Here is a 13559-nt window from a genome sequence, read left to right on the forward strand (position 1 = left end):
ACAATGTTTAACAAACAAACTTTTAAATCTTGAGCTTTTTTCTAATGCTGAAAAACCTGACATTCTATGTATTCAGGAGCACTGGTGTAATGAGGATAATATTAATCTTATTTATATCCCAGGGTACACTTTGGTAACCCATTTTACTAGAAAAAATAAAATACATGGTGGAACTCTTATTTTATCTAAATCTGGGACAGACAAGTATGCAGTCTCAGTCGTTGATTGCCGTAAATTCTCTGAGGAAGAAAGCTTTGAATGTTGTGCTGTGACTATTTTAATCAGTAACTGTAAATTTCTAGTCATTAATGTGTACAGAACGCCTAACAGCAATCTAGATTCTTTTATAAATAATTGTTTTAATATTTTAGGTCATTTTCACAACCGTGTTGATAAAATTTATCTCTGTGGAGACTTTAATATCAACTACTTAATTCAGAGCAATGAAAAACTTCGATTAGATGATCTTTTTCAATCGTTTGGTTTGTCTCTTAATATCCCAAATATACCAACACGTATTTTCATGAATAACAATAAAGTAACTAAAACAAAAATTGACTACATTGCTACTAATAATATCACTATGAATCATACTTGTCAAGTCAATCAACCCAATATGGGTGACCATCTTGCCATTATTTTTGACATTGTTGTAAGTCGTAATCAGGATAGGATGGAATCTAATATAAAACAGCAGTGTTTTAGGTGTTTAAATGATAATAATTTAGACATCCTAAAACAAGACTTGATGAGGATTGGTTTTTACGAGGTATACAATGAAAGTAATATTAATAACGCTTTTATCGAATTTATGGATACTTTAAACTTTGCTATTACTTCAAACTGTCCCCTTAAAAGTAAAATAGGTAAGGACGTGCATAAAAGTAAAGGTTGGGTTGATCATGACATATATGCTAGGAGTAAACAATTAAAAAACCTATTTAATGAAGCTAAAAACTCTAATAATAGTAACATCTGGAATGAGTATAAAGCTACCAAGAAGGAATACAATAATCTTATTGCTGAAAAGAAAAGGGAATTCAATTATCTTCAAATTATAAGTAGTAATAATAAACAAAAAACTATGTGGAGTATAGTAAATAAAACTATAGGGAGAAAGCAAAGTACTAATAAAATTAAACTCAAAATTGAAGACAAACTAATATCAGATGATAAAAATTTAGCTCAATTTTTTGCATGCCATTTCAATGACAAAAATAATGCACTAAAAAATAGGCTTGACAATAACCCTCAAAACTGTACTTTATCACATAGGTGGACTATAGACAGTTTTGTTTATTTTCCAGTAACATCTGATGAAGTTCTTGATATTATTTGTGGTCTTAAAAATAAACATTCTTTTGGAAATGATGAATTAAACACAAGAATGATCAAACACATCAAGGATGTTATATCAGAACCGCTGGCATATTTAATTAACCTAGTATACAACACAGGTGAATTTCCTGAAAACCTAAAATTAAGTAAAATTGTTCCAGTATATAAAAAATCCGATCACACTTGTATTGATAATTATAGACCTATTTCTTTGTTAAATGTAATTTCAAAAATTTTTGAACGAGCTTACTACACTAGGATCATACAGTTTTTGGACAAAAATAATGCACTGTGTTCAGAACAGCATGGCTTTCGATCCGGAAGATCAACAGAGGGGGCTACTGAAGTATTTATGGAATCTGTCTATAGGCATCTTGATGATGGTCTTCTTGTAGTGGGTATCTTCTTTGATCTTTCCAGAGCATTCGACAGTCTTAAATTTGAATTTGTCCTTAACAAATTGTATGTCCACGGAATAAGAGGTAACATGTTAAATTTATTGAACTCATATCTTCTGGAGAGGAAATTCTATGTTGAATTAAACAAGGAAAGGTCAGACATCTTCAGTGTAGATGTAGGAGTGCCGCAGGGATCTGTGTTGGGACCACTGCTATTTCTTATTTTTGTCAATGACCTACCCGATCATATTACTCATGACCACATTGTAATGTACGCAGATGACTCATCTGTGATTGTATCAGCACATACATACGTAGAGCTTCAAAATAGAGTGTCAAGGGTTATCAGATTATTCCAAACATGGTGTACACAAAACTTGCTACAACTGAATATTGATAAAACATCGTATATACATTTTAGATGCAAACGAAATATGCCAGTTGTGTCTATTCCTGAAATTGTAAATATTCCAAACATAAAATTTTTAGGTGTATTCTTGGACCAGTTTATGAGTTGGGATGTTCACGTTGAATATGTTAATAAGAAACTAAATTGTTCATTCTATGCTTTAGTACAGTTGAAGAGAACACTCAGTATTAAAACTCTCATTAATGTATATTATTCTTTGGTTTATTGTCACCTTACTTATAATGTTACGTTATGGGGTAATTCCACAAAATCAGACACAGTGTTTATTAAACAGAAGAGAATTATTAGACTTATCTTCAATATTCCTTTTGGGCATACTTGTAAGCAAGTTTTCATTAATAACAATATCTTACCGTTGCCTTCCATATATATCTTGAAATCCATATTGTATATTAAGCATAATTTACATTCATTCAAGAGAAATTCTGATTTACATGCATACTCAACTAGGAATGCCAATCAGTTTGTTACTGTTGGTCACAAACTATCCAAATTTGAGAAGTCCACAGATTATGTGGGGGTCAGGCTATATAATCATCTTCCAAATGAAGTTAGATCTTTGCATCCGGTGAAATTCAAAAGAGTTGTGAAAAGTATACTATGTAAACATGCATTCTACAGTGTAGAAGAATACTTAGCAACTAGATTGCTGTTATGAGTTCTGTCTAATATTAATAATTTTCATATTTATCAATGTACATTATGTTAAATCTAAAATTTAAGTGTATGTATAGGTATTTGATTATGTGTCTGTGACTATATTGTGTTGTATATCTGACGTGTATATCCATCTTTATGATGGCAGCTGTAAAGCTATACCAATAAAGTATTCTATTCTATTCTATTCTATTTGGGAAACGCTGAGCTATACTATTAACAATATGCCATTGAATTATGTTTCTTCTATTCGGGATTTGGTCGTTATTTTCGATGAGAAGCTTACTTTCTGTGACCACATAAACAGTATTTCAATAAAGGCATCTAAACTTCTTGGTTTTGTTACTAGGAATTGCAAGTATTTCTCCATTAATTCAACAAGGTTAGTGTATTGTTGTTTAGTTAGATCTATTTTAGAACACTGCTCAGTTGTTTGGTCACCCTATTTTCAGAATAATATTGATACATTGGAAAGAGTCTAGCATAAATTTTTGAGATATTGTGCTTACCATGTTCATACTACCATTAGAAATCATGATTATTCCTCTATTGAACAACAATTATCTTTACCCCCCACTTAAGAAGCGTCATGATATATCAGGTGCTATATTTATATATAAGATCATATATGGATTTATTGATTTTCCAAACCTGTTAAATCACATTAACTTTAATGTTCCAAACCAAGCTCTACGTTACCACAATGTTTTCAACGTTCCTTTCCACAGAACAACATATGGTATTCACAACCCATTGGATAGATACATGGGGCTATTAAATGAATTTGATTATGCTATTTTCAATTTAACTTTATCTCGGTTCAAAAGATCTCTTGCTTTGTGATATGCTTTGTGATATATAATTATGGTATTGTTGAATTTTGTTCTTATTATATTTTGTATGTTTTTAGTATGTAGTGAATTTAAATGTAACTTTTTGTTATTGATTCTATACTATAGGTAATTTATATTTTGAAACCTAACTGATATTGTATTGTAATTTAACTGTTAATGGGGTTATCCCGTGTTTTAAGTAAATAAATAAATATAAGCAGTAAAAGTATTTTGAATTAAATAAATTACACACATTCTTCTTTTTGTTTCAATTAATTTAACCAAACATTTTTTTTGGACACCCTGTATAAATAATTATGTTAGTGTTTATATTACTGAATAGAGGATTGAATAACCTTTCAATCCTATTCTCATTTAGAATAGCACATAACCCCTATTCAATATCACACAACTCCTATTCTCATTTAAAAAAATCATCGATTATGTCATCACGCCAAGATGCATGACATCACTAGTGTGATATATATCCCAAAAAATCATAATTTAATAATAAAAATTGACCTGTTTCGGGATTTTTCCTTAAAGTCACTGGTTTACGAAATAATGAATTTATTCCATTTGGATTTGCCACAATGTATATTTTGGTGGTAGCCCTTATGACCATCCTGAGATTTAAAAAAACTATACTTGGAAGAAAAATTATGTATTGAATAAATAGTCAAACAAATACTACTGGAACTATACTTGAGGAATTCATCTTTATGATGAACTCAGATAAACATGATGATACCAGTACTAATCTTCACTGAGAAGATAACACAAAAGGGATAAACAAATAGAATAACTACATAAAAAATTCACATTGTGACATGTGTTTTAAATATTCTTATTGTTTATTTTAATAATTGAATCACTCTTTTGAGAAACCTGACATGTCCACAAAAGAAAAGTTGTGAATTAATTAAAAAATATATATACAGGTTGTTAGGTTCTTCTTGATACAGCAAAAAATTTAGGGTAGGGTTTCTCTTGAAACATGTGACTCTATATCTAAGGTTAGTGAAAATACAAAAAAATGAAAATTTATTTTTTTGGACATGGCGAGTGTTTCAAACGACGCGATCTATTCAATTATAAACAATTGAAAAATGCTAACTTTCTGGTTCAATTTGCAATAACTTTTTCGGCTGTAAACATTTTTTAATTGAGAAAATCTTATTGTAATGAACAATTATTTTTAAGAAAGTCATGTGTTGAATGTTTTCATCTACAATGCGTAGTTTTTCACGATATTGAAATTAATGAAAAAGTCACGTTTTTTGCTTAAACACTAAAAAACCATATCGCAGTAAAAATGTTGATACCCACGAAATGGTACTCCTTTTCTATTGACTTCCCCTAGAATCCTTAGATATTCCATTTGAATCCTATTTATGCAATAGTAAAAATAATATTTTGGTTTTAGGTTAGAAGGTGAAGCCTACGTACACTATAAATCGATGTTAATATCTTTAGCATTACATTTAATACTGTTAATGTTTGAACTTTTGGTTTGTGACAAACTCGAATCAGCAAGACACTTGTGGATTTTAGTATTTATTCCTTTAATTTTTATATCAATTGTTAGTATAGCTGTTTGTATTTGGGCTGTGAAACATGACAGATCATTTGAGGTAAGCTATAAAATTGTATTTATAATAGCGTAGGTATATGCTAAGCTAAGTATGCTGCAGAAAACTAATATTAAAAAATTGCAAATACAGTAGAACCCCTATTATGCTTGCTCTATCCAGATCAAATCTGGATATCCTCTAATCTAATCTAATTTCTCATATTTTTTTACCCTGACAATATTTTTTAATTATCAGTTGACGAAATTTATTATGTGTCACACTTCCTCTGGCGGTTTTTGAATAAACATTTTATCATAGCTTTTCGTTCCAGGTTTGTTACCAAAATGTCAAGAAACTTACACTAGGGGAGTGCATATAGATTTTCACTTCGGAAAAAATCAAAAAAGATAGAACTTTTTGTAATTTCATTAAAAATTAAATAAACAACATATCAAAAAGTTCTACTCGAGAAGTGGGTGCTTCATTTTTTATTAAGCAAATGAACTGCGAAATTAGATGTTTTTTTTAAATAACTCCGAAAATATAAATTTTAGAAAAAAACTGACTTGACCATTGAAAAATTCAGAAAATTTTACAAAAAAACTTTATATAAAGAATTTTCTAAAATTAAATCTGTATCTTCTATAAGTTTTTATTTATAACGCTAAAGTCACCCTTCTCACAAACATTGGCGCACTGTAAACTAACGTACGGCGAAGTGCACAGTTGAGTTATTGTAATGTAATTCTTTAACTAATTGATCAAATAAAATTTTACAAATTGAACATGAAAGAAGAATAATTAAGCTGTCTTATGATTATAATAGAAAGAAATAAAATACATGGGCGTAAGTACGGTGTGGGCGGAAAGTGAGCCTTACATGAATTTTGTTTAAAAATGGTTAAAAATGTCTAACTAATACAATTTTTCTTATATAACTCTCAATTTTGCACAACTTACCTTTCAAGCATCTTACTAAATGATGTTTTTTTAAAAAAAATCTCAAAAATTTAACTCAAATGATATGACGTCTCAAAAATTGTAATTTTTGAAATTTTCGTAGTTTTATAGAATTACCACCACTTTAAGACGGTATTACTCAAGTTTGAACAGATCTATTACAGTTTTATAAGTGCTTTTTTTAAGCTTAGGATGTAATCTTTAAAATGCACTAAATTATTTTACTTTAGAAATGAAATAAACTATTTATTAAGATATTATATAATTAAGAAATATAACAAAAATGTAATACAAAAACCGAAAATTACCAGCTAAAATAATGTTTATACAAAGTGATCAAAACTTTTTCTGTACAACTTGCCTAAAATACATTTAATAATACGCTTCAACAATAATAAACGTTCAGCAAAAAATTTTTTTTAGCTCTTATACAGTATGTCTGCGTAACTTGGAACTTATTGATAACTTTTTTATTATCAGTTTTACGAAAAAAAGTTATTCTTTATAAAATACTCTGCATCGTATATAATCTAAGATGCAATCATCAAATATCAAATTTAATTAATGTTATACGAGGTATGTCAAAAAATATGAATTTCACTCCAGAGTAAATTACCTTTACATTTCACAATATCGAAAATTGTTATTAAGAAAAGTTGTTTGGAATTAAAAAAAATGTTTTAGTGTTCAATTACATCCTTCTAATTAATATATTGTGAATAATAAAGGCATTTAACTCTTAAGAAAAATTCACACTTTTTACATACCTCGTATAAAATTTAAAAAGTTTGATATCTGATGATTGTATCTTAGATTTTAGACCAGGGAGAGCATTTTATGAAGAATAACTTTTTTTCGTAAAAGTGATCATAAAATAGTTACCATAATTGTAATAAAATGATGATGAGTATCCGTAATTTGAGAAAAAATTGAATTTTTTTTTCGGTTAGAATGATGTAATTGTATATTTACACATAGTTTCTAATTTCAAACAACTTTTCATAATAGCATTTGATATTCTGGAATATAAAGGTACTTTACTCTTTAACGAAATTTATATTTTTGACATAACTCGTATAAAATTGATAAAATTTGATATCTGATGGTTGAGTTTTAGATTTTTGACTATCCAGAGCATTTTATTAAGAATAACTTTTTTTCGTAAAATTGATAGTAAAAATGTTTTCCATGTGGTTCCTAGCTACGCAGACACACTGTATAAGAGCTTCTGTATAAGAATTTTCAAATTGCAATGCCATATTCGGATTCAGCATAATCAAAAACAAAATAGAAACATATTTGATCAAAGTAAAATAATGAATTTATCGATATTTTTAAAATTAATTATACAAAACAATTGTTATTGTTTAAACAATTAGCGGCCAAATCTGCGAGTAGAACTTTTTACTTTAACATGTATATAAACTAACAAAAAAGAATGTGTGTGTACTTTGTACGCACGTAAGAAGTTATATTTATATTATATGATTATATGATTATAAACGAAATTAATATACTTTTTATTCATATTTTATTTAAATATTAAATTAATTTATACTTACTACTTCTCAAACATTTTTATTAAAACAGTGCCAAAAATTAAAATAATAAAAAAATAAAACACACACAAACACATTAAAAATGCCACAAATGATTTCTGAACATTAATTGTCGGAAAAATTTTTAACTAAATACGTATTTTCTGAAAATAAAATTATATAATAAATATACTTACAATCATAAAATGTATAAAAAAAAATAAAAAAGTAAAAGTTTCTATTGGGATTCGAACCAACTTACCACGCGGCTGGTATTTGCGTTTTCACTCGCATTAAAACTTCGCCACAGAGGCAGCTTGTCATTACGTGCGAAGATCGTCTAACTAAACAGATTAACCTTTTGACATTTTTAACTTATGTAAATCAAATTATTTTGATTTTGAATTGAAATGATTTAGAATTGAAAAAATACAACAAAACATAGAGTAAGAAGAATCAAATTATGTAAATAAAAGTATTACATACTACTTATGTATTTTGGTAGGTTCAAGGTAGGTATCGGAGCCCGTATAACGACTAATAAATTTCGCAATCACTTGCGTTGTGCAAAGTGGCTATGTTCAAATATAACAAAATTTGATCAACTATTTATAAAACACTTACCAGTGAAAGATTCTTTAGCTTTGAATAAGCGAGATCTGCGGCACTCATACTAGGCACAGTTTGATGAGCTTTCACATTGGCATGCAACAATCATCTCTTCTATGTAAATAAGTCCAAAAATATAATATGAAAACTATTTAAAAAGGCAGTATAACCATTAACTAACTTTTTGTTTGTTGTTTCTCTTCCTACAAATTTTAAAACGCAACAAGCATACATTATAACCAAACACAGTCCCACAGCTGTGCCACAGCTGCCATATTGGATAATTTTTGTCATGTCATTTGAACATCCAATCAGAACAAAGTTATAATGCGCATGCGCCCGGTCGCTAGGTTTTCCCATATAAAATTTCACCGTCATTACGCCCGTAAAGAAGTATAACTTCAAAAAAGTTTTAGAAAAATATAAGCTTGTTTGAAATTTTCCGAAACAATGCATGTTTTCGTTCTAATTGCACTCCCCTACACCTTATAATGCGTTAATGTCAAAATTATTTGTTTTATACACTGTAACTAGGTCATTTCGATCATTTAGTTGCCACGATATTATGATGCAATACTTTTATTGTATGTATTTCAATATATTGTTGATCTATTTCTTTAATTTAAAGCAAGGTTCTGAAGATGAATGTTTTCGATAAATTTGCATTTGTCCGAATATTTAGTTCTTCTTTCTAGCTTGATCGATCTTGTTAGTAGTCTACTGCCTGTTCATTGTCATCAAGTCTTCCCTGGACGATGATGTCCAGCATTCTCGTCATCGCTTTGGTGGTCTACCCTGTGGTCTTTTACCTACTGAGTTATTCGTTTTTGCACTTTTAACGAGTCTGCTGTCCTCCATTCTCTTTATATGTTTGTTATAATACCTTAGTCTCTGACTGACCCACCTTCCTATGTTCTGTATTCCACAGTTTTGTCTGATGTCTTCACTTCTTATTCTGTCACATAGAGTTTTGCCTTGTATAGGTACTTCTTAGTGTTCTCATCATTTGTAACATTCTATTTGTTTCTGCCGCATATGTTGTAATAGGTCTTATTGTTGTGTTATATATTTTGAAATTGCTTTCAGTATTTAGATATTTGTTCTTCCATACGATTTCTTTCAGGCATCCCGAGATTCTAGCTGCTTTCATTGTTTGTTCTCTGACCTCATTTTAGTTTCGTATATATGTTATAGTCAAAGCCCGAATTTCAGGCACTCCTAGGTTTGACTAGGCAATCCTCAGGTCTGACTGACGGTCTTAGTCAAAGCCCGAAATAAATTACAGTTTCGGCCTTTGACTAGTCAAACCTAGGGGAGACTAAGTTGGTCAGGCAAAGGTCGAAATTTAATTTTATGAAATCGGGGTTTGACTAGTTAAACCCCGATCAGCTATTAAAATGTCGTAATTTGTTAAATTAGGTTTAATAAAACGTCATTTTTTAATTTTAATGTTTATTATCTTTATATTGTCGTAATTAAAATAAAAAAAATAGTGTGTATTCTCACATGTTGAGGTATTATGGCATTTTAAGTTGCAAAATACGTTAGACCTTTTACACTCACATAATTTTAAAGAGCATTTCTTATTGTAGTAGCATTTTGCCTGATCTTCCAAATTTAGAATCTTTTGTACCAATTTCTCTTAGAGACAGCTTAACATCTGGAACATCCTCTATATTAAGAAAATTCTCGGAAAAGCCTCGGAGGTGTAACCAGAGAAGGTTCCCATTGTTTTCAATCTGATAGGATATAGAGCAACATTTTTGGTGTTGTTTTATATGCTATTAGATTGAAAACTTAGTCTTTTGCTAGCAGTTGCCGCTAGGGCATCCCTGCCATTTCGTTCGTTGCAATTTGTGACTGCACGCCGGGGTTTGTCCTAGTTGGGTCAGAGAGAGCAGCAAATGTGCCTCCTGATGAGAGACTAATAAGTTTCGAAACCGGTAGAGGTGCTTGCTGCACTCTCTGATTGAACTGGAATAATGATGCGGCCGTAGTTTCGTGTTGCAACGAAATTGAAAATGGTTATTCATTTTTGATTTACATGTTTACTCCCATTGGAGTACAAAGGGAACCATTCTCGTTGGAACTTTACCGCGCTGAGCAGATGGGACGTGAATTATAAATTGTAAAATTCCCTCATCTTCCTTAGTCTCAGCATCCGTTATGGATTGCAAATTGTAGAAGCCTCGGAGGTGTTACCAGAGAAGGTTCCCATTGTTTTCAATCTGGTAGGATGTAGAGCAACATTTTTGGTGTTGTTTTATATGCTATTAGATTGAAAACTTAGTCTTTTGCTAGCAGTTGCCGCTAGGGCATCCCTGCCATTTCGTTCGTTGCAATTGGTGACTGCACGTCGGGGTTTGTCCTAGTTGGGTCAGAGAGAGCAGCATATGTGCTTCCTGATGAGAGACTAATAAGTTTCGAAACCGGTAGAGGTGCTTGCGGAACTCTCTGATTGGACTGGGATTTGGCGCGGCTGTAGTTTCGTGTTGCAACGAAATTGAAAATGGTTGTTCATTTAAGAAAATTCTCTTTGCATTCTCTTATTTGATTTCTTGAAAAAAGTGTGGTTTTATCTTGATGATACCCAAAATATTTCGAGCATCTCCTTTGGTTCTATCAAAAGCTGGGGATATGCATTGTTACAGTTTTTCCGATCGAAATTGGTGGACATTTTTTCACTTAATTGTTTCATAGCATTAGCCTGGGCATGAAGACCTTCAATCGCCTTTCCTTTATTTATTTTAATCTTTTCTGTCTGTGCACAACGCATGCATGTAACTTTTCTCTGGTTTGACCATATACTTTGTCAAACCAAATTACGTGTAAATAATAATCAAACTCTGTTCGCTCAACTCAGACACATTTTTACAGATTCAGAGTAGGAAACGTACAACACAAAATTTCCTACCTCACAATATTAACAGCTTAGTGCCGGATTAACCATTAGGCGGACTAGGCGGCCGCCTAGGGCCCGGTCACTTGATGGGGCCCGCATCCCACACAAATGCATTAATTAATATTGAATTATTTAAGCAGTAATTTAAAAAAAATTAAAATGTTAAAAAAATCAAATAGGGCACTGCGACAAAAAAAAAAGAGAATGGTTAATTTATGATTTCCGATCAAACTCAGTTTTTTGCTTTATCTTCGTTCAAATATCAGGAAAATACAACCGACTTCAAGACAAAGTGAGCAGTTATCTTCAAAGACATTTTTTATTCCATGTTCTAATCATTCCCTCAATTTGGTAATCAATTTTGCAAGCAAATTTTGCTTAGAAGCTGGTAATTATTTTGGTATGGTACGTTTTTTTTTTCAATTTATACCCACCGATGGGCCCTTACAGTACATTCACTTACAGTAAAATATTGCAAAACCTCCGGATTTTAAAGAACCTTTGGATTTGAAACAAGAGCTTGGATTGACATGAAATTTGGTATAAGCATAGCTAACATGTCAAAGAAAAAAGTGATATTGTGCCAATTTGTGTTTTTTTTCTACGGTTGAGTCCACCCCTTCTCGGGGGTGAAAAAATATACCGTCAAAATACGTCCGAAAGTGGATAAACTGACTAATTCTAAACAACTTTTGTTCAATAGAGTTTTTTCATCAAGTCAATACATTTCGCGTTATTTGCATGTGAATATCTTCATTTTTCAACAAAAAATAACACGTTTTTAGACGGTTTTTCGCAAATAACTCAAAAAGTAAGTATTTTATCAAAAAAATATTCTTAGCAAAAATATAGCTTTTAAAAAATTGAAAAAATGGTGTATGTGTGCAGTATGTAGACCCAGTAGAAGCAGAGTTGTAGCTAATGAAAAGTAGGTTCTTATTCGTCAAATTCCAAATCGAATATTTCAACGTGAAATAATCAAAAAATGAAGCACTTTTCATGGAAAACTCATCATAACTTGTTTAAATGTTTAAAAAAGCATTATTCTTTTTTTTTTTATTTCCAACATAAAAAGTAAGCAAGATACGCTCAGAATAAACTTGATCCCATTTTTTGGGTAACAAAAACTGGTGAAAATAACCCCCTAATTAGCATCCCAAATGAAATTAATCCTTACCGCTTCACAAGCTACTTTACTTATGTATTGTTTATATGATATGTGAGTTTTATCGGTATAAAGTGCTTATTTATAAAAGGGCTGGAAGGGCTTGAACAAGTCACTAATCACGAGTGTATGCAATTGTTGGCTTAATGCCTCGACAACTAATGGCCATTGGCATGGTACAGTGGATTTTTCAATCAGTTACCTAGTGTAATGGGTAATGTGTGTATTGAAATTGAGTAAATGTCTTGTTAGTTGCAAAGTCGTCATTGTTTTTGCAAAGAGACGCTAATTGTATCCGAACGTCTGTGGTCCCTCCGGTGAGTACCGATCCCGCAAGGATAGAAACTATTTTCATTTATTAATTTTTAATAAATGAAAAATTCTCTACCCAGGGTATGCAAATTTTGAACAGTCATATCTTAACCAATTTTTATCTTCCAAAAAAGCAAAAATCTCAAATATTCAGAAAAGCAAAACCTACATTTTTTACTCTTTAAGATTTTTGGTACCACTAATAATTTTTAAGTTATTTTGAAAAAAAAAACCTTTTTTCAAAATTTCAAAAAATTTGTTTTACTTTAAATCCCAATGTTTTGAAATATACAGTGCTAGTCAAAAGTCCGTACCCCCCTCGTATCTTTTGAACGGTTATACCTATAATAGTGAAATTTAGAGGGAATAAATAAACGGACGTAAGCTTCTTAACTAGTCATAACAGGTGACGTAATAGTGACAAATGACGTTACAGAGCCACTGTGACCGATAATTTTAAATGGGACCTTATGGCAAGTGATACCTCATTTGAAAAGTATTCAAAATACCTATTCAGTCATACTAATTTTTTTGGGATATAGTTAATTTTGATTTTGGTAAATAAATTAAATAAATATAATATTGTAGTTTCGTATTTAATTAATAAAAATTCAAATGTCCGCCTATGGTTTTTTTTGTCAAAAACGTTGACATTTTTCAGTTCTCTAGTAGTTTTTACCTCAACGTCAACCTTTTTGACAAGTAGTCATATGCGGAATTTTGAATTTTTATTAATTAAATGCGAAATTACAATTTTATATTTATTTCATTTATTCATCAAAATTAGCTTAAACTCAAACAATATTGGAATGACTGAATAGGTATTTTCAATACCTTTCAAAC

The 13559-nt window shown here is 30.6% G+C and overlaps 1 protein-coding gene across 1 annotated transcript in view; it reads left to right on the forward strand.

The window, feature by feature from the left end:
* LOC114328285 (transmembrane protein 185B) overlaps window positions 1-13559 on the forward strand; it is a 39784-nt gene that overhangs the window by 5165 nt on the left and 21060 nt on the right. The window contains exon 3 of the mRNA XM_028277100.2: window positions 5083-5290. Within this exon, the coding sequence (XP_028132901.1) occupies window positions 5083-5290 (208 nt within the window). The remainder of the gene's footprint in view (window positions 1-5082; window positions 5291-13559) is intronic.

Source organism: Diabrotica virgifera, chromosome 3 (genome assembly GCF_917563875.1).
Source record: "Diabrotica virgifera virgifera chromosome 3, PGI_DIABVI_V3a".
In the NCBI taxonomy this organism is placed as follows: domain Eukaryota; kingdom Metazoa; phylum Arthropoda; class Insecta; order Coleoptera; family Chrysomelidae; genus Diabrotica; species Diabrotica virgifera.